The 22,148-nt window shown below is 64.7% G+C and overlaps 3 protein-coding genes and 1 pseudogene across 8 annotated transcripts in view; 2 read left to right on the top strand and 2 right to left on the bottom strand.

The window, feature by feature from the left end:
- Positions 1-687, top strand: part of UIMC1 (ubiquitin interaction motif containing 1) — a 40,038-nt gene extending 39,351 nt beyond the window's left edge. For 3 of the 4 annotated variants that reach the window (XM_039701776.1, XM_039701774.1, XM_039701775.1), the window contains one exon: positions 197-687. In XM_039701776.1, coding sequence (XP_039557710.1) covers positions 197-229 — 33 coding nt within the window. In that variant the 3' untranslated portion in view covers positions 230-687. The remainder of the gene's footprint in view (positions 1-196) is intronic. The other variant, XR_005626718.1, reaches the window with a different exon arrangement.
- A 125-nt stretch (positions 688-812) lies between these two features.
- HK3 (hexokinase 3) lies at positions 813-7,097 on the top strand. Of its 2 annotated transcripts, XM_039701769.1 has the most exons (19): positions 813-1,718; positions 1,844-1,996; positions 2,111-2,162; positions 2,240-2,402; positions 2,722-2,870; positions 3,029-3,163; positions 3,270-3,558; positions 3,650-3,833; positions 4,001-4,156; positions 4,276-4,509; positions 4,598-4,902; positions 4,980-5,119; positions 5,269-5,388; positions 5,474-5,569; positions 5,692-5,791; positions 5,913-6,096; positions 6,169-6,324; positions 6,481-6,714; positions 6,841-7,097. In XM_039701769.1, the coding sequence occupies exons 1-19, from the start codon at positions 1,633-1,635 to the stop codon at positions 6,980-6,982; spliced, it is 3,078 nt and encodes a 1,025-aa protein (XP_039557703.1). In that variant the 5' UTR covers positions 813-1,632; the 3' UTR covers positions 6,983-7,097. The 2 variants fall into 2 exon arrangements, with proteins under 2 accessions (XP_039557703.1, XP_039557704.1); XM_039701770.1 differs by lacking the exon at positions 6,169-6,324.
- Positions 7,077-14,274, bottom strand: UNC5A (unc-5 netrin receptor A). Of its 2 annotated transcripts, XM_039701772.1 has the most exons (15): positions 11,736-14,271; positions 11,454-11,597; positions 11,277-11,380; positions 10,985-11,165; positions 10,705-10,872; positions 10,352-10,516; positions 10,078-10,266; positions 9,372-9,671; positions 9,193-9,280; positions 8,945-9,113; positions 8,634-8,867; positions 8,389-8,538; positions 8,128-8,292; positions 7,868-8,043; positions 7,077-7,666 (listed from the first exon to the last, which is right to left on the bottom strand). In XM_039701772.1, exons 1-15 carry the CDS (start codon positions 12,097-12,099, stop codon positions 7,507-7,509), a joined length of 2,757 nt encoding a protein of 918 aa, XP_039557706.1. In that variant the 5' UTR covers positions 12,100-14,271; the 3' UTR covers positions 7,077-7,506. The 2 variants fall into 2 exon arrangements, with proteins under 2 accessions (XP_039557706.1, XP_039557707.1); XM_039701773.1 differs by lacking the exon at positions 10,705-10,872 and having other exon boundaries at positions 11,736-14,274.
- On the bottom strand, positions 11,867-19,650 carry LOC120498727 (annotated as a pseudogene).
- Positions 19,651-22,148: the final 2,498 nt, after the last annotated feature.

The following is a 22,148-nucleotide window of genomic DNA, read 5'->3' as shown; positions in this document are numbered from 1 at the left end:
TAGGGGTGGGTGTACTCTGAACCATTGCACCAAGCCATGTCCAGCTTCCTGGGGGATGCGGGAGGCTTCTGCTGTCCCTGTCTGTGCACCAGTGCTTCCCTCCATGGATCCAAGGACAGGAGGAAAAGGGAGGGGAGAGGTGATTTGGCAGCACCCGTGGCTCACACAGGAGGGCTGACGTGTGCTTTTGTTGCAGGTGCTGATGCGGGGACTCCCCTCCCTGGATTAGGAGACCAGCAGTCCTCTCCCACACTCTCAGCTGCTGATGGGGAGCCGTCAGCAGACAGCCCCATCTCCCTTCAGCACCTTCCTTGCCATGTGTCCCCTGCGAAACCCGACATCTCCTTGGGAGCCATGGATGGTGGGGTGGACTCGGAGCCACGCACGGCTCTCCATGCGGGCAGCCAGACACGGCCCAAAGGCTGCCGCCGGAGAAGGCACAAGTTCTGAGGGTGGCAATGCTGCAGGGACCCCAGCAGCTCCCTGTGCCCCAGCCAGGGTCTTCTTGGCACTGTACCCCTGCTTCACCTGCAGCCTTTGTCTCCTGCGCCCCTTTTATATGTTTTATACGACCTGTGCTGGGAGCGCTGGGTGGAGAAGTGACTGTGTGTTTTATAGGTGCCTGTGCAGCTTTGCTCTCTCTTACAGAAATGGAAATATATTTATGTATGTTTTTATGAAACTGCAGCACCACGGCAGAGCTGTGCTGGCTTTCTCTGGGGAATGGGAGGGCACTGGAGGGAGGAGAGAAGAAGCAGCAGAGAGTGGGTCCCAAATCACACTGCCAAGGGCCTCTCCTGGAGCTGGGGCTGGTGCGGGGGGCTCGGGGCAGAGGGCTGCAGTGTCCTGTGCTCCGTGCAGCAGCACAGCACTAACATTCCCAGCCGGGAGTGGCAGAGGGCACCTTGGTGCCAGCCGCAGTCAGCGGATGCAGGGACCGGAGGAGCCACGACCGCGGTGTCCCCGTGTCCTTGGTGCTCTCCCTGTCCCCGGGGGGCTCGGCCGTACAGCCGCTCCCCGGGACAGCGGGGCTTTGCCTGCCTCGCACCGGGCCTCGGAGGGATCTGCTCCCCGAGAGCATCCTTACGGGGAACGGGGGAGGGCGACCCATGCCTAATTAACGGGACGGGCCGGTGCGGAGCTCATTAGAGCCCGGGCTTTGAACGGCGCTGCCGCCCGCCCGGGAGCGTGGAGCGGCCCCTCCCGCGGGTGGGGCCCGCGGCGGCGTCGCCCATTGGCTGCGGCGGGGCCGGCTGGCGGCGGGACGACCAATGGCAGGCCGGGGTGCGGCTGTTGCCAGGGGGACAGCGGCGGCAACGGCCCCGCCCGCGCCGGCACCGGCACCGTAACGGCCGCTAACACCGGCCCCTACACCGGCCCCTAACACCGGCCCCTACACCGGCCGCGGCCTCCACCGGCCCCTCCACCGGCCCTTAACACCGGCCCCTACACCGGCCGCGGCCGCCACCGGCCCCTACACCGGCCCCTAACACCGGCCCCTACACCGGCCGCGGCCTCCACCGGCCCCTCCACCGGCCCTTAACACCGGCCCCTACACCGGCCCTTACACCGGCCCCGGCCCCACACCGGCTCCAAACACCGGCCCCAAACACCGGCCCCTGCCTCTCCCCTATGAGCAGTCGCAGATCCCAAGACGGCCGGTCCGGCAGGGCGAGCAGAGCAGACCAAAGACTGGGCGCGCAGGAGCAGGACAGCCGGTACGTGGCTGGTGAGCGGCTCCTGCCCTGCGGGGACCGCTGTGGGGCCGGGCATGGGGCCGCGCCGGCTCCCGGGTCCCTCAGGCTGTTGCAGGGGACAGACACGAGCCTCTGGCCCCTTGCAGGTCGCGGGGACCATCTCCTTCTGCCGCTCCCCAGCTCGGGCCTATGACCGTTGTGGGGCAGAGCCTCCTCCTCCAGGACCGCAGAGGCAGTGTGAAGATACTGCACAGGGACGAAAATATGGACCCCTCACTGGCCATGGACGTAGACAGCAGGTGAGAGCAGAGCTGGGTACAGACCCCCAGCCCCGCTGTGTGCCTGGGCAAGGGCAGGCATTGTGCTGTCCTGCAGGGCAGAGCCCAGTGGGTGGTGACATGTCCTCCCTGCAGGTTCTCAGCGAGCAATCTGAACCAGCGCCGTGATAGTTCCCACAGCACACCGGTAAGGCCCATCCCTGCTCCAGTCATCATTGCCCTGCCCTTAGCCTCTGCACCTCTGCCCTAATGCACCATTCCCAGATACAACGAGCCCTGCGATCATTCGCCATCCCGCTGGAGAGGCTGCATGTTATGAAGGGCCACATGGTGCAGGACATGTGCAAGGGGCTGAGCCGCGAGACACACGCCCAGGCCAAAGTGCGGATGCTGCCCACCTACATCTGCTCCACTCCCAACGGCACTGGTAAGGCAGCCCAGCCTGAGGATGAGCTGTTCTGCTACTGGCAGTCCTGCACACCTCACTGGAGTTGACCCTGGGGGTGCTGGGGAGGGGTAAACCACTCTTGGATCAGTTATGGGGTCCATAAGCTTCTCCTTTGCCACTCCCCAGTGCGGGGGCAGTAGCCAGAAGTTTGTTCCCTTGGCCCCTCTGAGAGTCTCAGGCTCTCAGAAGCTTCCCCCATGGGTGAGTGACTGTCTCTGGGACAGGGCAAGGAGCAGATTTTGGGAGATCTGCCTCAGGGAAAAGGCCTCTGCCTGACACTGCCTCTGTTTCCCCTTAGAGAAGGGCAGCTTTCTGGTGGTGGAGCTGTGCCAGAACCAGGTTCGGACCCTGTTGGTGACCCTCTACGGAGATGGAAACATGAGCCCCCAGATGATGTACAAGATCTATGAACTGCCAGAGGACATCATGCAGGGCGAGGGGGAAGCGGTACGAGGGGGCCACGGCAAAGGGTGGCTGGTGCTGGGCTGCCCAGCATCACGGAGGCTCAGCAGGGCTCTGGGCTGGTGTTGGAGCTCAAGGCTGCCTTTCACAGCCTGGGTGCTGAGCAAGGCAAGCAGCCCTTACCCCCAGTCATGACTTTGCAGCTCTTTGACTTCATTGCACACTGCCTGACCCTGTTCCTGGCCGAGACCATCAGCCCTGACACCAACATCTCTGAGCAACACCTCCCCTTGGGCTTTGTATTCCCCTTCACCTGCCAGCAGACGCGGCTGGACAAGGTGAGGGGGAGAGCCCTGTGCTGGGCTATGTCCCAGCACAGCAGCAGTGGGGAGAGGAACCATCCTGGTGCCAGAGGTGAATGACTCTGCCCCATGCTCTCCACAGGCAGAACTCCTCTCCTGGTCCAAGGGCTTCAGCTGCAGTGGCGTGGTGGGGAAGGACGTGGTGCAGCTGCTGCAGTCAGCCATCGACAAGCAGGCTAAGCCGGACAAGCAGGACGGGGAGGGCAATGGGTCAGGCAACTGGCTGTCCTCGTGGAAGGGCAGGAAACCCTCTCAATCTGCTCCTAGCCTGCCCTACAATGTGGAAGTTGTTGCCCTGATGAATGACACTGTGGGCACCATGATGACCTGCAGCATGGAGGGGAGAGCCTGTGAGGTCGCCATGGTTGCAGGTGAGACTTGGGCACCTGTGTCACCTGCAGGTGAGACAGGCAGTGGGTGCTGGGGGGGCCGTGCTGGTGCTCAGCCCCATCACTCCTGCAGACAAGGGCTCCAACTGTTGCTTCATGGCCGAGGCGTACCTGGTGGAAACAACAGAAGAGACCAGCGGGCGGATGTGTGTCAACACTGAGTGGGGCTGCTTTGGGGATGATGGCACCCTGAATGACATCTTGACACCCTACGATCAATCCGTGGATGTGGAATCTTCCAACCCTGGGGAGAAGAGGTGCTCTTTCTCCCCCGGAAAGGACAGGCTCTCCTTCTATCCCTGAGCATGTCAGGCCCACCATCAGGAGCACACATTCCCCTGCAATGCTCCTGGTGCTCTTTAAGGGCCAAGGGGTCCTGCTAGGGAGGCAAGACTGACTCCCATGTGTGTTGAAACCCATGCAGGTTTGAGAAGTTGGTGGGCACCCTGTACCTGGGGGAGCTTGTCAGGCACACGCTGGTTGCCCTGACTGCTGAGAAAGCTGTCTTCACTGGGACCAACGCTGCTGTCCTGAAGGAGAAGGGAGTGTTCACAATGCAGCATGTTCTGGACATTGCCAAGTGAGTGTCTGAGGAGCAGGAGCTGCTGTGGGTGGGAGGATGGGGGGTGATGGATGGGTGTTCCTGGCTGCGGGCTGGTGAACCTGCAGGTTGCTGCAAGGCTGTGATCTGCCTTCTAGCAACGAGGACGGCATAACTGAAGTTAGGAGGATTCTGGAGGTTCTGGGGCTGCAGCCAAGCGAGCGGGATTGCGGCCGGGTGCAGCAGATCTGCCGGGCAGTGGTGGCACGTGCTGTCACACTCCACGCCACTGGGCTGGCTGCCATCCTCAGCTACATGTGCCAGACCCGGGATTTGGAGTCGCTGATGGTCAATGTGGGCGTGGAAGGAGAATTGTATGCGGGCTACCCCAGGTGAGGAGGAACACAGGGCTCCCAGTGGGGTGCTACCCCAGTGAACAGCCTCACACCCAGCCCATGCTCTTCTCTTCATCCTGGGCAGGTTTGAGGAGGTTCTGCTGAGTGTGTCAAGGCTACTGTCCCCGGAGTGCATGGCCACCATCCTGCCCTCGAGAGATGGCTCTGGGCGGGGGGCGGCCATGGTGACAGCGGTGGCTTTGCGCCTGGCATCCCAGCGCCGCGTGGTGGACGAGGTGCTGGCCCCGCTGCGGCTCACCCGCGATGACCTGGTGAAAGTGCAGGCACTGATGAGGGAGGAGATGGATCGGGGCCTGGATAAGGAGACCAATCCCAGTGCCTCTGTCCGCATGCTGCCCACCTACGTTAATCACACACCTGATGGCACAGGTAAGGGACAGGGACACTGGCAACGGGGTGCTGAGGAGGCTGTGGCCCTGCTGATGCACTGTGCTGGTTCCCTGCAGAGAAAGGCGACTTCCTGGCACTGGACCTGGGTGGCACCAATTTCCGTGTGCTGGTGGTGCGCATCACAGAGGAGGGCATCACCATGGCCAGCGAGATCTACGTCATCCCAGTTAGCATCATGCAGGGCAGTGGCGAGGAGGTGAGGCTGAGGACCTGTGACCAGTGGCTGGGGCGAGGGCGTGGGCATTGCCTCCCTACTTGGTCTCCATGGGGCCATGATGGGGCTGGGAGAGGCCCCCCCAGCATCGCCCCAGCCTAGGCCATGCTCACCATGCTCACTATCCACAGCTCTTTGACCACATCATCGACTGCATCATAGACTTCCAGACGAAGCAGAACCTGGTGACACAGATGCTGCCTCTCGGCTTCACCTTCTCTTTCCCCTGCAAGCAAGTGGGCCTGGATAAGGTGAGGGGGTGGCTCCAGCACCAGGATGGTGGGAAGGACGCCAGGATGTGTGCTGCCCTGGCCCCTGATCTGGTCACTGTTGCAGGCATTGCTGCTGACCTGGACCAAAGGCTTCAGCGCCTCAGGCTGCGTGGGAGAGGACGTTGTCCAGCTGCTGCGGGACGCTGCCAAGCGCAAACGGGTAGGGAATGTCTGGTGGCCTGTCCCTGTCCCCAGGGTAGGGGGACCTTCATCCAGGCAGTGTCAGCTCCAGGAGCTGTCTGGATGCCACTAGAGCACGTGTCCCCATCTCCTATTTGGCAGCACTTAGGGATGCAGGTGGTGGCTCTGGTCAACGACACGGTGGGAACCATGATGGCCTGTGGTTATGATGACCCCAAATGTGAAATCGGCCTCATTGTGGGTGAGTAGCACCTCTGCATCCAGGAGGTCCCCATCTCCTGACCTTCCCTCTACCCACCATGGCATAGCCACATGCCTCTACCAGACCTGCTGTGGGGGTGACACCAGCATGGGGCCTGCAGGGACAGGGACCAATGCCTGTTACATGGAGGAGATGAAGAACGTGGGCACCGTGGAGGGGGATGAGGGCCGCATGTGCATCAACATGGAGTGGGGAGCCTTTGGGGACAACGGCTGCCTGGACCATCTCTTCACCCACTTCGACAAGGTGGTGGATGAAACCACCATCAACCCGGGCAAGCAGAGGTGGGTGAGGGCCCTGGGCACAGGGGGCTGGGAGCGGGTGGCTGTGCCTAGCTGAGGCTGTGCCTTGGGTAGGTTTGAGAAGCTGATCAGCGGCATGTACCTGGGTGAGATCGTGCGCCAGATCCTGCTGGTACTGACAGAGAAAGAGCTCCTGTTCCAAGGCAAACCCTGCCCCAAGCTCCAGACCAAGGACATCTTCAAGACCAAGTTCCTCTCTACCATTGAGCTGTGAGTGTTGGGTACCCATGGGTTCCCAGAACCCAGGGTGGGGGTATCAGAACACCAGGAGAGGAACCAGGCTACACAATGTGGCACAGACAGGGTAATGGGGACAGTGATGGGGATGGGGACTCTGCTTCTAACAATGGCACTGGTTTGGAGCAGCAATGGGCTGGCCCTGCGGCAGATACGGAACATCCTGAACGAACTGGAGCTCGATGCCAGCTTTGAGGACAGCGTGCTGATGCGGGAGGTGTGCCAGACCGTGTCCCTGCGCGCCGCCCAGCTCTGCGCTGCTGGCTTGGCTGCTGTGGTGGAGAAGATGCGGGAGAACCGAGGCGTGGACCAACTGTCTGTCACTGTTGGGGTGGACGGCACCTTGTACAAGCTGCACCCATGGTGAGTGGGGCCAGGGTGGCAGGCACCCATGGGGCATCCTTGCCCTGTGAAGGGGTCTGTGGTGGGAGGCGTGGTGTGCATAGGGTGGGAGCATCAGTCCTCACTCTCCCCTTCCATCCTGCCTAGCTTCTCCAGCAACCTCCAGAAGACACTGAAGGACCTGGCACCCAACTGTAACGTGACCTTCCTGCTATCAGAGGATGGCTCAGGGAAAGGGGCCGCGCTCGTGGCAGCTGTGGCCGATCGCGCCGCCAACGCCATGGAATAGTCACCATTCCAATAAAGCTCTTTGGTCTGCACCTCCAGCTTCTGGGGGGATCGTGGGGGGCGTGGGGCAGCGCACGGCCGGGCACAGCCCCACGTAGCAATATATATCGAATTTATTTACATTCACGTCCGGCAGACCCCCCGCCCGCGGCACCGCTATGTACATAAGGCCAAGTGTAAATACTTGAATGCACTTAATACAGAATTAAAAAAACGGGCTTTACACAACACGGCACGGGGCCCGGGGCCGCCTGGCCCCACACGCAGACACCACGACGGCACCGCACGCACGACGCACACCCCGTGCCCCCCCAGCCCCCCACCACGGGGCTCTGGGACCCCCAGGGCTGGGCTGAGTCCGGCCGCCACAGTGCTGGAGGGGCCTGGCTGCCACGGGGCAGGTGCATCCTGCCCTCCCAAGGGGGCCAGGCAGCCCTCCCCGTGCGCTGTGGGGCAGTAGGAGCCTGGTGGGCCAGCCAGGGCCCCCCTTAGCCCCATGGTGGTGGTCCCCTGGAGCCGCCATGCTCAGCACTCAGCCTCGGAGAAGAGGGCACCGTCCTGCTTGCCCACCTCGGCCACGGCGGCAGCCAGCTGGGAGAGGTTGCCATTGGGGAAGTGCCGTGCTTCCCACAAGTTGAGGATCATGGCTGTGGGGCTGGCCTTCGAGGCGAAGAAGCTGAGATGGCTGGAAGGGGACAGAGGGACCATGTCAGGGCACAGGGATGGCTCCACATCCCATTATCAGCCCCATGCTAGCCTCACCTTGTTCAGCAGCCCTCTCCCGAGATCCCACAGCATTGCAGCATCCATCCATAGGTGCAGGATGAGGCCAGAACCCCTTCCAGCATACCACCCCATCCCCAGCACTGTCCTCAGTCTGCATTACCTGTCAAGATTGAGCTTTTGTGCCAGTGTCCTCCAGTCGGCTCCCCGTGTGCCCGGTGGGTCCAGGCTGCTGATGATCTTTTGGCGGATGAGGAAGGGGATCTTGAAGGCACTGGGGCCCACCAGAGCCGGGGTGCCCACCTCATCGGGGACCAGCCAGTCTGAAAACCTTGTGTCCTAGGGGACAGCACGAGCAGGGAGGGAAAGGGATGTGAGGCAATGCTACGGCCACCCCAAGGAGTGGCCCAGCCCTGCCCTCACCTTGGCGATGTTGAAGTTGACGGTGAAGCTCTGCCCGTCTCCCTCCACCTGCCAGACCCAGATCTTGCAGGCCAGCTCACAGGTGCTGGTGCTCAGGCGCTCCAGGGTGAAGGTGCAGTGCAGGAAGGGCTGCAGCCCACTCCAGATGTGGTAGAAGGGGATCTCCTGCAGTGGGGGTGACGGAGCTGGGGGGTGTCAGAGTGGCAGGGACACTTCCCTACACCTCTATCCCCATCCCCACACACCGGCCAGACTCCTCACCTGGTAGCTGGCGAGGAGCTTGCTCTTCCAGAGGGAGCTGGGCATGTCGTGGATGGAGAGGCGCAGGTTGTGGTAGCTGTCCTTGAAGTGCAGCACCCGGGGGGCTCCGATCAGCTGCCCTCCCAGCTGCTTCTCCAGCTGGATCACCTCCTGCCAGCACAGGCAGCAGTCAGGCACGAGATGCTGCACACCAGGAGCACAGCTCTCACTCCAAGCCGGGATGGGCAGGCTGGGGACCCCCATACCTTGAGGACGTCCTGGGTGTCACTGAGGCAGTAGACACGGATGTTGTACTCCAGCGAGGGGCAGGCGGCCGGCGCAAACAGGACCAGCTTGAGGCGCTTGGAGGCCGCCATGCTGAGGGACTCCCCGACCAGGGCAAAGCGCCCCAGCTGCTCCGTGAACACGTAGCAAGCCTGCGCTTCCAGCTGGCAGTAGTACAGCTCTGTGCACGGCTCAGCGCCCAGCTGCAGCACGTCCTACGGCACCCAGGCAGAGACGCACCTCAGCCGTGGCCGTCCCTCCTCCATCCCTGAAACCCCTCGCCCCTGCTCACCTCCCACGTGCCCTCGCACGACTGCTTCTTCAGCCGGATGCTCCAGTTCTCAGCACTGGCTTCCACGCAGTGCCCCATGGCCAGGATGGCGGGGCGGGTGAGGAGGACCCCGGGGGGGCCGCAGCTGACGATGGGGCTCAGCAGCGTCTGGCAGCCAGCCAGGGGCAGCCTGGGGCAGCGATGGGGGCAGCTGAGTCAGGGCAGAACCCCCTCCAACAGCCCCGTGCCCCAGCAGCCCCAGCACCTACCTCACCTCCTCCTGCTTGTGCAGGGTCAGGTAGACCTCATAGATCTTCCCCCGTGGGATGGCATCGGGTGGGATGAGCAGGCTGATCCCTGGGTGGGAATGGGGGTGCAGACAGGGGGTGAGCCCTTTGAGGACCCTGCCTGGCCTGGGCAGCGCTCTGGAACCCCCACCCCGCTGTACCTGTGTTGGGGATCATGAGCCGCCCCCCCAAGAAGTTGAAGGTGCCGTAGGCCATGTTGTTGGTGCCGCGGGGCAGGGAGCGGAAGTAGCTCTGTGTGGAGAGCCGGGCCACGAAGTCAGCGCCCTCGGCAGCGGGCGAGCTGTGGTGCAGCGTGTGCCGTCCAGCACCCAGAGGGCTCAGCAGGTGCCCGTTGGGCAGCTGGAGCTTGGCAGGGCCGTCCTGGCGTGGGCAGAGCGAGCCCTGGTAGGTCATGGTGGTGGTGCTGAGGTCTGGCTGGATGGTGAGCAGGCTGGGGTTGTCTGCGGCACAGAGCAAGCGACTGTGGTGCTGGGGCAAGGCAGAAACAGGGCGTCCCCAGCAGTGGTACATGGGCACAGTCAGCTTGAGAGGGCATGGGGCACACAGTCCCTGTCCCCTAGTGAGGACCCCATAGGGCACAGCCACCACCCGTGGAGATCTGACCCTATGTGGCATAGACCCCACAGTCAGGGACTCTAAGATGCGGAGTTCCTATCCCTAGGTCTGGGATCCCTAAGGCAAAGAATCAACCCAAGACCAGGGACCCCACAGGGCACAGACCCCCACCCAGGGATGCCCTGTAGCAGACAGCCCCTGCCCAGACACCCCTGGCAGGTATGGCCACCTGCAGGTCCAAGGGACACCCAGTCCCAGTGTGGGTGCACTGCCCCTGCAACACTCACTCACCAGCCTTGCTGGGTTTGATGCTGACGGGCTGGAAGCCGGCGGTGAGGATGGAGGAATCGGCCACATCAGCGTCCAGGCCCCCCTTCTTGCGGCAGTACACCAGCACCCCCACCAGCAGCAGCAGCACCAGGCACACGGCCACGGCCACCAGCCCCACGTACAGGGCTACGTCCTCTGCGCCGGGGGCAGCTGCGTGGGGCAGGGCATCAGCACACACGGCCACCCCCCAGTCCCTTCTCCCAGGGGACAACCCTGGCATCCCCGCCGTGCTCACCGTGGGTGCAGAGCTCAGAGGTGCAGTTACGGGTGTCCAGCTCGGGGCCGTGACAGTCGCGGCCTCCGTTGCGTGGCGCTGGCTCCGAGCACTCGCGGCTGCGCCAGTGGGTGCATTCGGCCCCACACTCCGACCATTTGCTCCACTCCGACCAGGCGCCGTCCACTGCAGGCACAGCCCGGGGTCAGCGCCCTGCTGCCACCCCCCTTCCCTGCCCCAGGGCCGGCAGAGACAGACACATGGGGGAATTGGAGGACGAGACATCCGGCGGGGACAGGGACTGCAATGGGCGCAGAGGGGAGTGCAGCATCGGCACGACGGGGCGGTGGCGGTGCCCCGAGCAGGGCAGGTACCTGGGCAGAGGGTGGTGCAGGCGGTTTTCTGCACGTTTTGGCCCTCACAGAAAGCACCCCCATTGAGGGGCGTGGGGTTGGTGCACGTCCGGCTCCGCTTCTGCCAGCCCCGTCCACAGCTGGTGCTGCAGCCTGACCACTGCGTCCACGTCGACCAGCCGCCGTTCACTGGGTGGAGAGGGACCATCAGCGCCCTGCCGCTAAGGGGACGCAGGGAGGGACAGGACAGGGAGAGTGACACCAGGACAGCATGGTGGGGACTGGCGTGGAGGGGCCATACCGTAGACAGTGATGGCAGCAGAGGCGCTGCGGCGGCGGGCCACGATGTTTTTAGCCACGCAGGTGTAGTTGGCGGTGTCGGCCAGGCGGGCCTGACGCAGCACCAGGCTGTGCTCCGGCGTCACGTAGAAGTTGGCATCCAGTTCCGGGTCCACCAGCTCCTCGTTGCGCAGCCACTCCACCTGTAGGGCACAGGGAGGTCACTGGGTGCCTGTCTGGGGTCACACACGTCATTGCCCTGGGTGAGGGGTATCCCCAGGCACGTCCTGTCCTGCCCAGCTGCAGGGACCCACCTCGGCGGGGGGGATGCCCTCGGGAGGGCGGCATGGCAGCACGATGCCCTGCTCAATGGAGACCTCCCTGGCTGTCGGCTCCTGCTCGAAGTTCTTGCGCAGATCTGGGGAGGCACAGGGGTGAGATGGGGGGCTGGGGCCAGCGCCCCGCACTCTGTCTCACAGGCAGACACTCACAGGCGATGCGCACAAAGGCCTTCTGGCTCTTGGTGGTGCCGGAGGAGCTCCAGGCCACGCACTGGCACCAGTACTCCTCCAGCCCAAAGATCTTCTCCACTTGCTGACGGGTGACCTCGATGCGCACTTCCATCACTGGCAGCCCTGGGACGGGATAGCAGCACGTCACACTGGCATGCCGGGAGCTGTCCCCGGTGCCCCAGCCCCAGGCAAGCCCCCCAAGAGTGGCACATGTGGGTCCCCAGGAGTGGGGCTGGCACTGCCGCTCCCGCTGGCGCTCACCCGTGCTGCGGTCAGTGCTGTGCTGCGTGATGTGGTCACCTTGGTGCACCCACTCGCCATTGCACTTGAAGTAGATCTGGGTGGCAGGGGTGGCACGGCAGGCCAGGCTCACTGCCTTGTTCTTCACAATGTAGACATCCTCCGGCTCCAGCTGGAAGTGTGGCAGCAGGTCCGAGGATGCGCCAGATGCCGGGTTGGCCACGGTCGCGCTTTGCTGAGCACCTGTGGGGAGATGGGGCTCGGCCACCTCCACGTGCCCTGGCTGGGACATCAGCCACGCCGGCACAGCCACATGCCCAGTGGCCCTGTGCCTCCCAGCTGTCCCTTCCACCAGCAGTGCGGCAGCCCTCTCCCACCCTGCCATCCATCAGGGAGAGCAGCCACGCAGTGGCTGTGCCCGCTGAACCCTTGCCGATCCCTCATGTCCACACTTAGCTCTAATGAAAAGGAAATGTAGTGTGACCAACAAGGGCCATCGCTCACGCCTCCGGGGCGCCTGCCACCCCCTTCTCCAGCACGCTGTGAGGCTCTGGCCAGGGGCCACATCCTGCCCTGCTGCACCCCAGAGTGGCACAGGGATGCTGGACAAGTAGGGGTGACACGGCAGGGTGGCACAGTGTGCCCTATCCTGTGCCACTGACACCCATGCTTACATGGCACATGAGGGCTGGCTGTCCCCGGGGTGGGAGGATGGCTCAGTGCTGGACACACATGTCCTCATGGGGACAGCAGTGCTGGGGACATGACACACGGCACAGACCCACGATATCCACATCTCCCAACCCAGACAAGGCCAGGTGCCTCTTCTCCCCCCACCCCACCGGTGCCTGCTGTGGAAAGAGTTAATAAACCAGGGCCCTAAATAAGCATTTGATTAACAAACATAAAATAGCGATTGTGTCACTGAATGAAGCTGTAATTGCTGCTGCTAATTGGCTGGTTAGGATTTAATAAGCAATTAAATGGGATGGAATGCGCAGTAATTAAGTACCTTCGTTTGGCAACCACCAGCCACTCCCCATGTGCCCGTGGGACCCCACTGCCTGTGCCCACCCCGGCTGGCACGGCCGCCTTCGTGACGGGAACGCGAGCGACACGGGGGTCCCTTGGGCCCTGCCTGAGTCCCCCGGGGAGAATCCAGGCCCTGCTGCTCCCCCCAGCTGGCTCAGGCCCCTCGGAGCCGGGGAGCGGGTGCTGACGAGCCCACCGCGGTGCCCGCCGGGACGGGCAAGGTGCGGCAGCTAATTTACGCGGGGAAGATAAACGGCGACCATAACGCGCCGGTTATTACCCCATCAGCACTTTTACAATGTCACTGGCAATTAATTTAATTAAAACTCCTGTCGGGGATATGCAGGCATTTCATATTTCACCGGTTTAACGACCCCCCCAGCCGCAGGCCGGGCCGGCCCGGGGGTCACGGCACGGACAGGCGCTGCGGTGCCGGCGCGGTGCTGTCCCCGCTCTGGCTGCGGCACAGCTCGCCGCATCACCCGCGGGTCCCACCTCTGTGCCTGCTGCTGGGGCACCCCGGGTGCCCACACTGCACTACCCGCGCTGGCATGTGGGCTCCGGGTAAATAAACGCAATTTATTTATGAAATGCCATGTTTGCTGCTGCGCGGCGTCGCGGCTGCCTCCCGCCCGGGCGGCTGTGGCAGACGCGCCGGGTGAACTGTGCTGCGGGACCAGCTTTTTAATCACACGTGAAATGAGTACAGCGATTGCCGAGCTGCGTGTCCATCCATCACGGCTGAGTGGAGGGGCGCAGCAAGCCTGGGACCAGCAGCAAGGCGTGGAGGAGGCGGGATGGGGATGGAGCCCCCGCAGCTGCCCGCCCAAGCGGGGTGCTGGGTGCCTTGTGGGGGGAGCACGGACAGCAAACGGAGCTGGGGATGTGCAGTGAGCAGCACAGCCGGGGTGCTGCCCAGCCCTGCATGTCTGGCTGCTGAGCACTGTGCAGGCACTGGTGAGGCTCTGTGCTGTGGTGTGGGCATGGATGGAGCCGTGTGGCACAGCCAGGAGGCTGGAGCTAGCCTGGAGCCCTGTGAGGGAGCAGGGGAGCTATGATCTGGGTGCCCCCTGCACCACAGACACCCCCTTCATGACGGGTACCCTACACACCATGGGCTCTGCACACACTACAAGCACCCCACACACCCCGTGACCATCCAATGGACCATGGCCACCCCACACATCACAGTTACGCCAAACACCTCAGGGATCTCATGCACTGTGGATGCCACACGCTCCGTGGGCACCTCACATCCCACGGGCACCCCACACTCTTCATCCACCTCCATGTGCTGTGGGCCCCCCAATTCCTGTGGACCCCTCCACACTCATTCTTCACAGCGTGGGCATCTCCCCACCCCAGACCCTCCCCCAGCACAGGGACCCTGCTCCCCACGGCTGCCCCGCACTCTGCAGGGCAGAGTGTGCCCTGCGGGCCCCCCGTGCCGGTGGGTGCCCCCAGCCCGGCGCCCCCAGCCCGTGGGTGCGGGCGCAGCGTGGGCCCCCCACGTGGCGCGTGCCGGCTCCCGCATCCGCCCCGCGCTCACCTGCCGCTGCGTTGCCATGGAAACAGGCGAGATGCTTATGTCACCTTGGCAAAGGGAGCCGGGGAACTTCGGCGGGGACGGGGAGCAAGCGGGTGGGGGGGGGGCCTGGGTTCCACGCAGCCCTCGCCCCTCCCTCACCGAGGCAGGGCACAGCCTCGGCCGCTCTCCCTGCAGCCCAGGGAGTGACTGGGAGCTCGGTTTGCTCCAGCGCCGATAAATCTCAGCCTGTGCAGTCGGTGCATTAAGCAGGGCTTTAATATCAATTATCCCCCCCCAACACGTGGGCTAACGAGTGGTGCCTGACGGAGGGGAAGGGTGGTGGGCTGGGGAACAAGTCTGCGACACCCAGCTCAGGGTGCAGAGGGGATGGGGACACCCCGCTGTGAGCCCTGGGCACCCACCCCTGCCTTTGTCACAGCACTGCGGGACCCCCAGCTGCTCCTGCCCCCCATGTCCAAAGCTCCCCCTGTTTCCTGCCACCCCAGGTGGGCACACAGCCTCTCACCGTAGCACCTGGGCCCCCCAGCAGCAGGAACACCAGGTGTACTGGTGTCACTGGTCGAGGAGAGAGCGCAGGACACTGCACTGCCCATTTTGGGGGTGGGGGATGGCACTGACAGGACACACCAGGCTCCCACGGGTGCCCCAGTATGGCCCCTCTGGTGCTCAAGGGGCTGATCCTGCCTGGGTGTCGGTGCCGAAGTCCCCAGCGGTGCCGGGAGCCGCCTGGTGGGCTCCTGCCGCGGGGAGACGCTGAGAAGGTCAGCGTGCTCTTGGCAGGGAGAGGCTGCCCGCGGTGGCTGCGGCAGCGCCAGCCCCGGCGCCGGCACGGCCCGTGGGTGCCCACGTGGCACAGCTGCCCCTGGAGGGAGCAGGTGGCTGCCTGCAGTGGGACAATGGCACTGCCTGTCTGAGCACATCAGCCCCCCCCAAATGGGGCATCCCACCCCATGCTCCCTCTGCCCCCACGCCCTGCCTGCTGCTGCCAGCCTGGGCACCTCAGTGCCAGCACCTGCCTCCACCACTGTGCCCCTCCGTGGACCTCCCCGTGGGCTTTGCAGCCGGCAGATTCGCTCCCAGCTGGTGCCCCATCCATCGTGCAGTGCCAGGCCTGGCACACCATTAACGTGAAAGATTTCCTCACACTTTGCTGGCGCTCAGCCTTCGCCCCAGCATCAGGTAATTAAAGACATAATTGCTGCTGATTGCTCCGGCCTTAACGAGGGAAAGGTGGGCATCAGGGGGAGGGCAGAGGGTGGCCAGCTGTTCCCAGGGGAGCCTGGGGGTGCCAGCCCTGCACGCAGGGGTCCCCGTCGCTGGCACTTTGCTCTCTGCAGGGTGCAGAGAAGGGAACTGGCACAACTCGCCACAATCAAAAAGCTCGTCTGAGGCTTTGAGCTGGGTACCATCCTGCTGGGAGAGGCTGGCTCTGAGGCACCACCAGCTGGTGTTGTCTCTGGGAGACCCCCAGCCGTGGGCCACAGCACTGCCCAGCTGCTCTGACCCTCACCTGGGGCATCAGGACATCGGCAAACACTTCCCTTGCAGCCACCCCTCCACCCCACACAGTCCCACAGCAAGGCCAGGCGGGTGCCAGTGCCAGCCCTGGCTGGGCAGAGAGCCAGCAGGGTCGGATGCCAGTGCTGGGCAGCAGGACCTGGCTCCTGGCCAGCCTGGCGCGTGCTGAGCACCGGGGACGATGCGACTGCGGGCACTCGATGCCAGCGCTGCCTCCACGCTCCAATGGGCACCGTGTCCCCGGGGGTACCCCCCTACCCTGGACCGTGTCCCCAATTTTCTGGCAGGTCCCCAGGAGCTGGCCACTGTCCGGGCCCCTCAGGCGTGTGGCCCACGTGTGCCAGCCCTAGGGCCACGGGGAGGCTGGGTGGAGGTGCCCGTCTCCCGGTGAGTGCCTGGCAGCGTCTGGGCGCTGATGAAGCGAGTGCTGGTTGTGAATGAATTAGGCGGGTTTGCATGACAATGGAGCTGCCTAATTACGGATTTGAGCTGATATTGCTCTCCCCATTACATGCAATTAGCATGTGCCAGGGCGGGCAGGGCTCCCAGCGCCCGCCCGGCTGCACACCCTGGCTGTGCCCGCACATGACCCCTGCTGCACCATGCCCGGGGTCTGGGGACAGCGGTGCCAGTGCCACCAAAGACAGCCTGAGGTGACAGCCCCTCCCCAGGGACCACCTCTGCCTGCTTGAGGGCTGCCAGCCCGGCATCCAGTGCTGGGCATTCCTCCCCAGGCACACAGAGCCTGAGTGGGGACATGTTCCCGACCAGCTCTGGGTAGCTGAAGAGCCCCACAGATCCCAGACCCCCTGTGCCAGCAGGACTCGTGGCAAGACCTGCCAGCCCCTCTCAGCAGCACGGCACAGGGAAGGGGTGCCGTGCTCAGTGGAGGATGAGGGGGTGCCCCAGCCCCAGCACTGGGATGGTGGAGGACACGAGACTGGCCCAGTGCAACACGCAGGAGCTGTCTCTGGGGTCTCCATCCCGGGAAGCCGAGTGGGTTTCCTGGCTCTCCTTTAACTGACAGTGGGAAGCAAAAGCTCTGGCCAAGCCCCGGCCCCACTGGGAGGAGTGTCAAGGTCACCCTCAGTCCTGCATCCCACCGAGACAGGCAGAGGACAACAGTCCCAGGTGCCAGTGTCCAGCCCCACAGTCTCTCCCCTCTCACCCACGGGTGTCACCCAGCAGTGACAGCAGCCCTGGCACCTCACAACCCTTTGGCAGCAAGGGCTGTCTGAGGGATCTGGGACCTGAGAACCCCATCCTGCAGGAGCCCTGGCAGAGAGGGTCTGGGGGCCATGGGGAGCGACCTGTCTGACACCCCCCCGGGAGCAGAGCCAAGGGGTACTGGGCAACTGGGACTGACTGGATGAGGACAGGGTCCCAGTGTGCCCAGCCTGGAGCCAGCCCACCTCAGCCTTCCCATGGGCAAACATCCAATCCATGGACCACGATTGTGCTGACAGACAGAGCACTGCTGGCACGGAGGGTGCACCCCTGGGCACAGGGAAGGGGGGACATGCACAGCACTCAGTCCCCATGCCAGCCCCCCTTGGGCACCAGCATCAGTAACAGGGTGGTCTCGTGTGCTGCTGGGCTGGGCTGTGAGGTGCCTGCAGTGACTCCGGGGGTGCCCAGCCCCTGGTGGCACCGTCAGCATCCCGGTTCCCTCCGCAAGCACCTGCCAGGCTCCGCACGCTTTGATGTAGTGCCAGCCCCGCGTGGCACCGAGCCAGAACAAACAGCCCTGGGCAGGCTGCGTCTGCCGCGTGCTCGCGCTGACAGCCGGCACGGCACGGCACGGCACGGCACGGCAGCTTCCCGGGGCCGGGCTCACCCCAGCCCTGCCCGCCACCCTGCACTCCTGCCTGCCCCACGGAGCACCCAGCCAGGCACGGGCTGTAGGGTGCTGTGTGATGCAACGAGCTGGGGTGCCAGGCTGTGGGGCATCAGGCTGTGGAGTGCAGGGTTCGGGGGTGTCTGCTGGAGCCCGGGGGGCCCTGGCAGCCCGGGGAAGTCAGCAGCACAACGTGGCTCCTGTGTGGTTAGAGCAGAGTCCAGGGCCCCGGCCAAAGGAGCTGGAGCAGGAGCTGCTGTGGGGCTGGGGCAGGAGGTGGGCTAGGGCCTGGCACTGGCTGCAGTGATGCCAAGGGAAAGGGACCATGGCACAGCTGGGCCAGGTGCAGCTCTTGGGAAGGACCCTGCCCCTCTGCCCTTGCCCACCTGCCAGTGGGGCAGCTGAGCAGGACAGCCCCCCACCTTGGGAGCCCCTCACTGCTGCCATGGGTGACCCCCAGCCCTCACTGTGCTTTCGCCCTTCCCCTGAGTGCACCAGCAGCTGGGCAGCCACAACCAGGGACACTGCTCCTCCAGGCAGGGAACCTTTGCCTGGACACTTGGGTTTGCTGTCCCCAGCCTGTGGCTTGACGAGCCTGGTGAGGGGAGCCATGCAATGCCACGCTGTGCCATGCTGTGCCATGCCTTGCCAGGCTGGAGCAGAGGCCCAGCCTGCCCCGTTTGTGCCAAGCAGGGGCTCTGCAGGTGACTGGGCTCTGTCACGCCGTGGCTGGCTGTGAGCTGTCTGCCAAGAGAGAGATGGGGACCAGCGCCACAGCACACTGCCTGCGCTGGCACCTCCGGGCTCCTCACCCCTCCTGCCACAGGGCTGGCATGAGGTGCTCTGGTGCCCCCCCTGCCCTTCTGCCCCCCATCTCCATCCATCTTCACAGCTCCCAAGGGTGCCATAGGGACAGCCGTGGCCCATGCCCAGCCGGGGTTGGGTATATAGTGTCCCCTGCACCCGAGGGGTGCCCACCCACCGCGCCGGCTCTGCAGCGTCCCCCTGCAGACGGGGCCGTGCTGGGAACGCAGGGTCCCTGGGGATGCCCAGACGGCTGCGGGCAGCACTGGGGCTGCAGCCCCTCCGGCCGTCTGCCGTGCCCAGCGACGCACTGAAACCACGCTAGGGGACATCTCTGCTGGCGGGTGGAGGGTCAGGGAGCCGGGACCCTCGGGCGCACAGGGGGAGTCCCGTCCCCCCACGGGCCCCCACAGAGCTCACGTCCAGCCTCGCGCAGTTCCCCGCCCCCCGCCTGGTCCTTTGTCTGCAGCCGCCACTTCCCGTCTGCCGTGACACCTGCCAGCGACCGCCAGCCCCGGGCACGCACCGTACTCCCGGCCGCCAGCCCCACGGACCGGCCGCCGCAGCGAGCAAGCCCCGGGGATCCACGCGGCCGCTCCCGCTCCTGCCGGGTCCTGCCCCGGGGGGCATCGCCGGGGGCAGCCGTGCTCCGGACCGTCCGCGCCTGCAGCGCCACCGACACAGTCCCGCATGCTCCCCGCGTCACGGCCACCCACGCGCGCCCCCGGGCGTGACAGCACCCCCCGGGCTATCCCGCCACCGCGGTGCCGCGTCCCGGCCAAGTGGCGGCAGCGGCAGGAGCGCTGTGCCAGCGGCAGGGATGCTGCGCGATGGGCAGGGACGCCGCGCGTGGGGCAGGTGCGCTGCGGGCACCGCTGCCCGGCGCTGGCAGGGCCCCGGGGGAGCGGAGCCGGGGCGGGGAGCGCCGGCCCCGCCAGTGCGGGCAGCGTCCGGGGCAGTGCTGGCGGGACACGCTTGGGAGAGGGGCGGCAGCGGCCGCCGTGGGGCGGGGGGCGCATCCCCGTTCCGGCAGGGCGCCCCACCAGCACCCGAACTCCCACAGCCCGCGGGCATCCCGCATGGAGAACGAACGGCCCCCGTCCCCGGGAGGGCACCGGCGTCCCGCAGGACGCCCACCCGCCGCCGCTGCCCGGGTGACCTTGCCCGGCGCCCAGTCCCGGTGCCGGCTCCCCGCCGCGCCGCCGGTCCCCCCTCCCGCCCAGCCGCACGGGGGTCCGCGCCGTCCCCGAGCGCGGGGCAGCGCGGCTCCCCCGGCTTGCATCCCCCCGGGCTCGGCGTCACTCCCCTCTCCGGGACGCCCGCGGGCTCTGCACCCCCGGGACACCCCCGGCAGTTCACACCTGCTGCAGGCTTCATCTCCCCTCCACGCCCCACTCTACCCCAAGCCCCGCTGCACCACCAGGTGATGCCCAGGGATGCTCCCCAGCCCAGCCTGGCACCCCACGGGAAATGTCACAGGAGAGGGGTGACAATCTCTGCGGCAGCGTGGGTCACCTGTGGGACCCCACCTTTCTGCCACACATGGCAGCCTGGCCGCAAGGTAGCCCATGCTCAGCCACACTGGCCTCTCCCAGGGGATGCAACTGCAGGATGTGGCCCCTTCCCTCTTGTCCCCTCCCTGCACCCTGCCAAGGTGCCCACAAGCAGTGTTGCTGTCACCAGCGGGCAATGTGGGCACGGGGCAGAGGTCAAAGGGAGCTGAGGCTGTACCGGGGTGCCCGGGGTGCTCCCCAAACCCTGTGGCAGCCAAAGCCTGCAGCAGCCATGCTGAGCAGCCCTGTCCCCAGCAGCAGGGGCCGGGCAGTGGCTCCCAGCGCCGTGCAGCAATAATTTCATTAGCGGCATCAGGAACAATTAACAACTGCTCTGATGCCTTCAAGAGCTAAGGCGTGTGTGAGCCAGCGCAGCTCTCCCGGGTGCCACCGGCTGTGTCGTGGCCTCCCTCCACCCCAGCACAGCGCTGGCAGTGCCAGCAGAGTTGAGCCCACTGCCAGCACCGCTCTGGGACGAGGCCAGAGCCATCTCCCACCATCACCCACCTCCAGGACCTCCTGTGCCAGTGCAGCCCTGGACCAGCCATGCACACAGGTAGGGCAGCGATTGTGGGGTGACCCCCGTGGGTGCCCATTTTCATCCCACCATGCTGCCCCAGGCACATCCACGAGCCCTGGGACATCTGCCTGGGCTTTGGAGGGGGCCAGTGGCAGAGGAGACCCCCAGCCCCAGTAAGCAGAGCTCTGGTGCAGCAATAACAGCCCTCCTTCAGGCTGGCTCGTTATTACTGATGGCATTTGCATGGAAACAGGATGTTTTTACTCCTTGCAGCTCCATCTGCTCCTGCTGAAGTCACCGCTCTGCACATGAGCTCCGGGGGGCTGCCATGGGAACGGGGGCAGCTCCCCGGCAGCGCTGGGACCCCCAGCTCGGCTCCCACGGTGGCCAAACCCCCCAGGCAAGCAGCAGGACAGGGTGAGGTGGGGGTACCCAGTGCAGATGGCACCCGAGGTGGGCACCCAGCACGGTGTTACCCTGGGGCAGCACAGTGGGGAGGGGGCTGGGGGTCCCACGTGCCATGCCAGCCCCATCTGCTCCTTGCACCTCTCTCCCGGGATGGCTTCCAGCTCCTGCTCCTGGCACCGTGCCGGCAGTGCCAGCGACAACACTCCCACCCCCTGGGCACCCACTGCATTTTCCGTGTCCCGGTGCCCAGCTGGGGGTGCTGGGTGTGCCCAGTCCACCCTCAGCTTCTCTCAGCTCCCTCGGTGCCATGGAGGTGCCATGCCAAGGCTGTGTGGTGTCACCCTGCGTGTCCCTCCTGTGCGTGGCTGGGTCATCAGTGGAGAAGTGGCAGGGTGCACTGACGAATGAATAAACTCTAATTAATACAGATCGAGGAGATCACTTTTAATTCTGCTTGCTTTCCCTCTTGCTGAGGAGAAACTGAGGGGATGGATGAGCCAGATCCTGGTCTAGAGCTGCCAGAGCCCTGAGTCCTGCTGCCAAGGGTCAGTGTCTGCCTGGCTCATGCCCGTGGGGGCATCTGGGACCCCTGCCCACCTGCCAGGGTGGTGTGAGGGGCTGCAGCACATGGGGAGCCAGGGGAACCAGAGTCTTTGAGGAGGAGATTGCAGTGCCTGGCTGGCCGAGTGCCCCCAGCCCCACATGCTCAGCATCTGGGTGTCCTGCAAGCCCCAGGGGGATGCCAGAAACACCGGTCCCACTGGAAGCTGTAAATGGATTATTACTCAGAGTAATTAAGGTGGAATTAAAAATTAATTCTCCTCTCCAGTGTTCCGCGGTCATGGCTCAGCCACGTGCTACAGCCATTGTGTCAGGGCTTTCTTCTGAAAAAGACTGGATTAAGGTGGAGGTGGGGGGAAGGTATCACCTGGGGAGCAGTGGTACACCCAGGCTCTGTGGGCTGCAGCTGCCAGCTCCCTGGGGATGTCACCTCCCTGGCACTGCTCACCTCTCACCACAAGCCTCAAGTGCCACTTTTGTCTGGGCCAGCTGCGGGGAGGCAGCTCCCACCACCCCAGAGCCTGGCAAGCCTCTGCCTGTGCCGTGCCCGACCTCCTGCCCAGCCCTGGCAGCCACGGGCAAGGCCAGCCTGAGATTTTCTAAACTCCCATCAAATATTTAAGTAGATATTTGAGCTCATGTATAATGGATC

The sequence above is a fragment of the Passer montanus genome, unplaced genomic scaffold, assembly GCF_014805655.1.
Source record: "Passer montanus isolate IOZ18808 unplaced genomic scaffold, ASM1480565v1 scaffold15, whole genome shotgun sequence".
Taxonomy (NCBI): Eukaryota; Metazoa; Chordata; class Aves; order Passeriformes; family Passeridae; genus Passer; species Passer montanus.
This window is presented reverse-complemented; position numbering and strand designations above follow the sequence as displayed.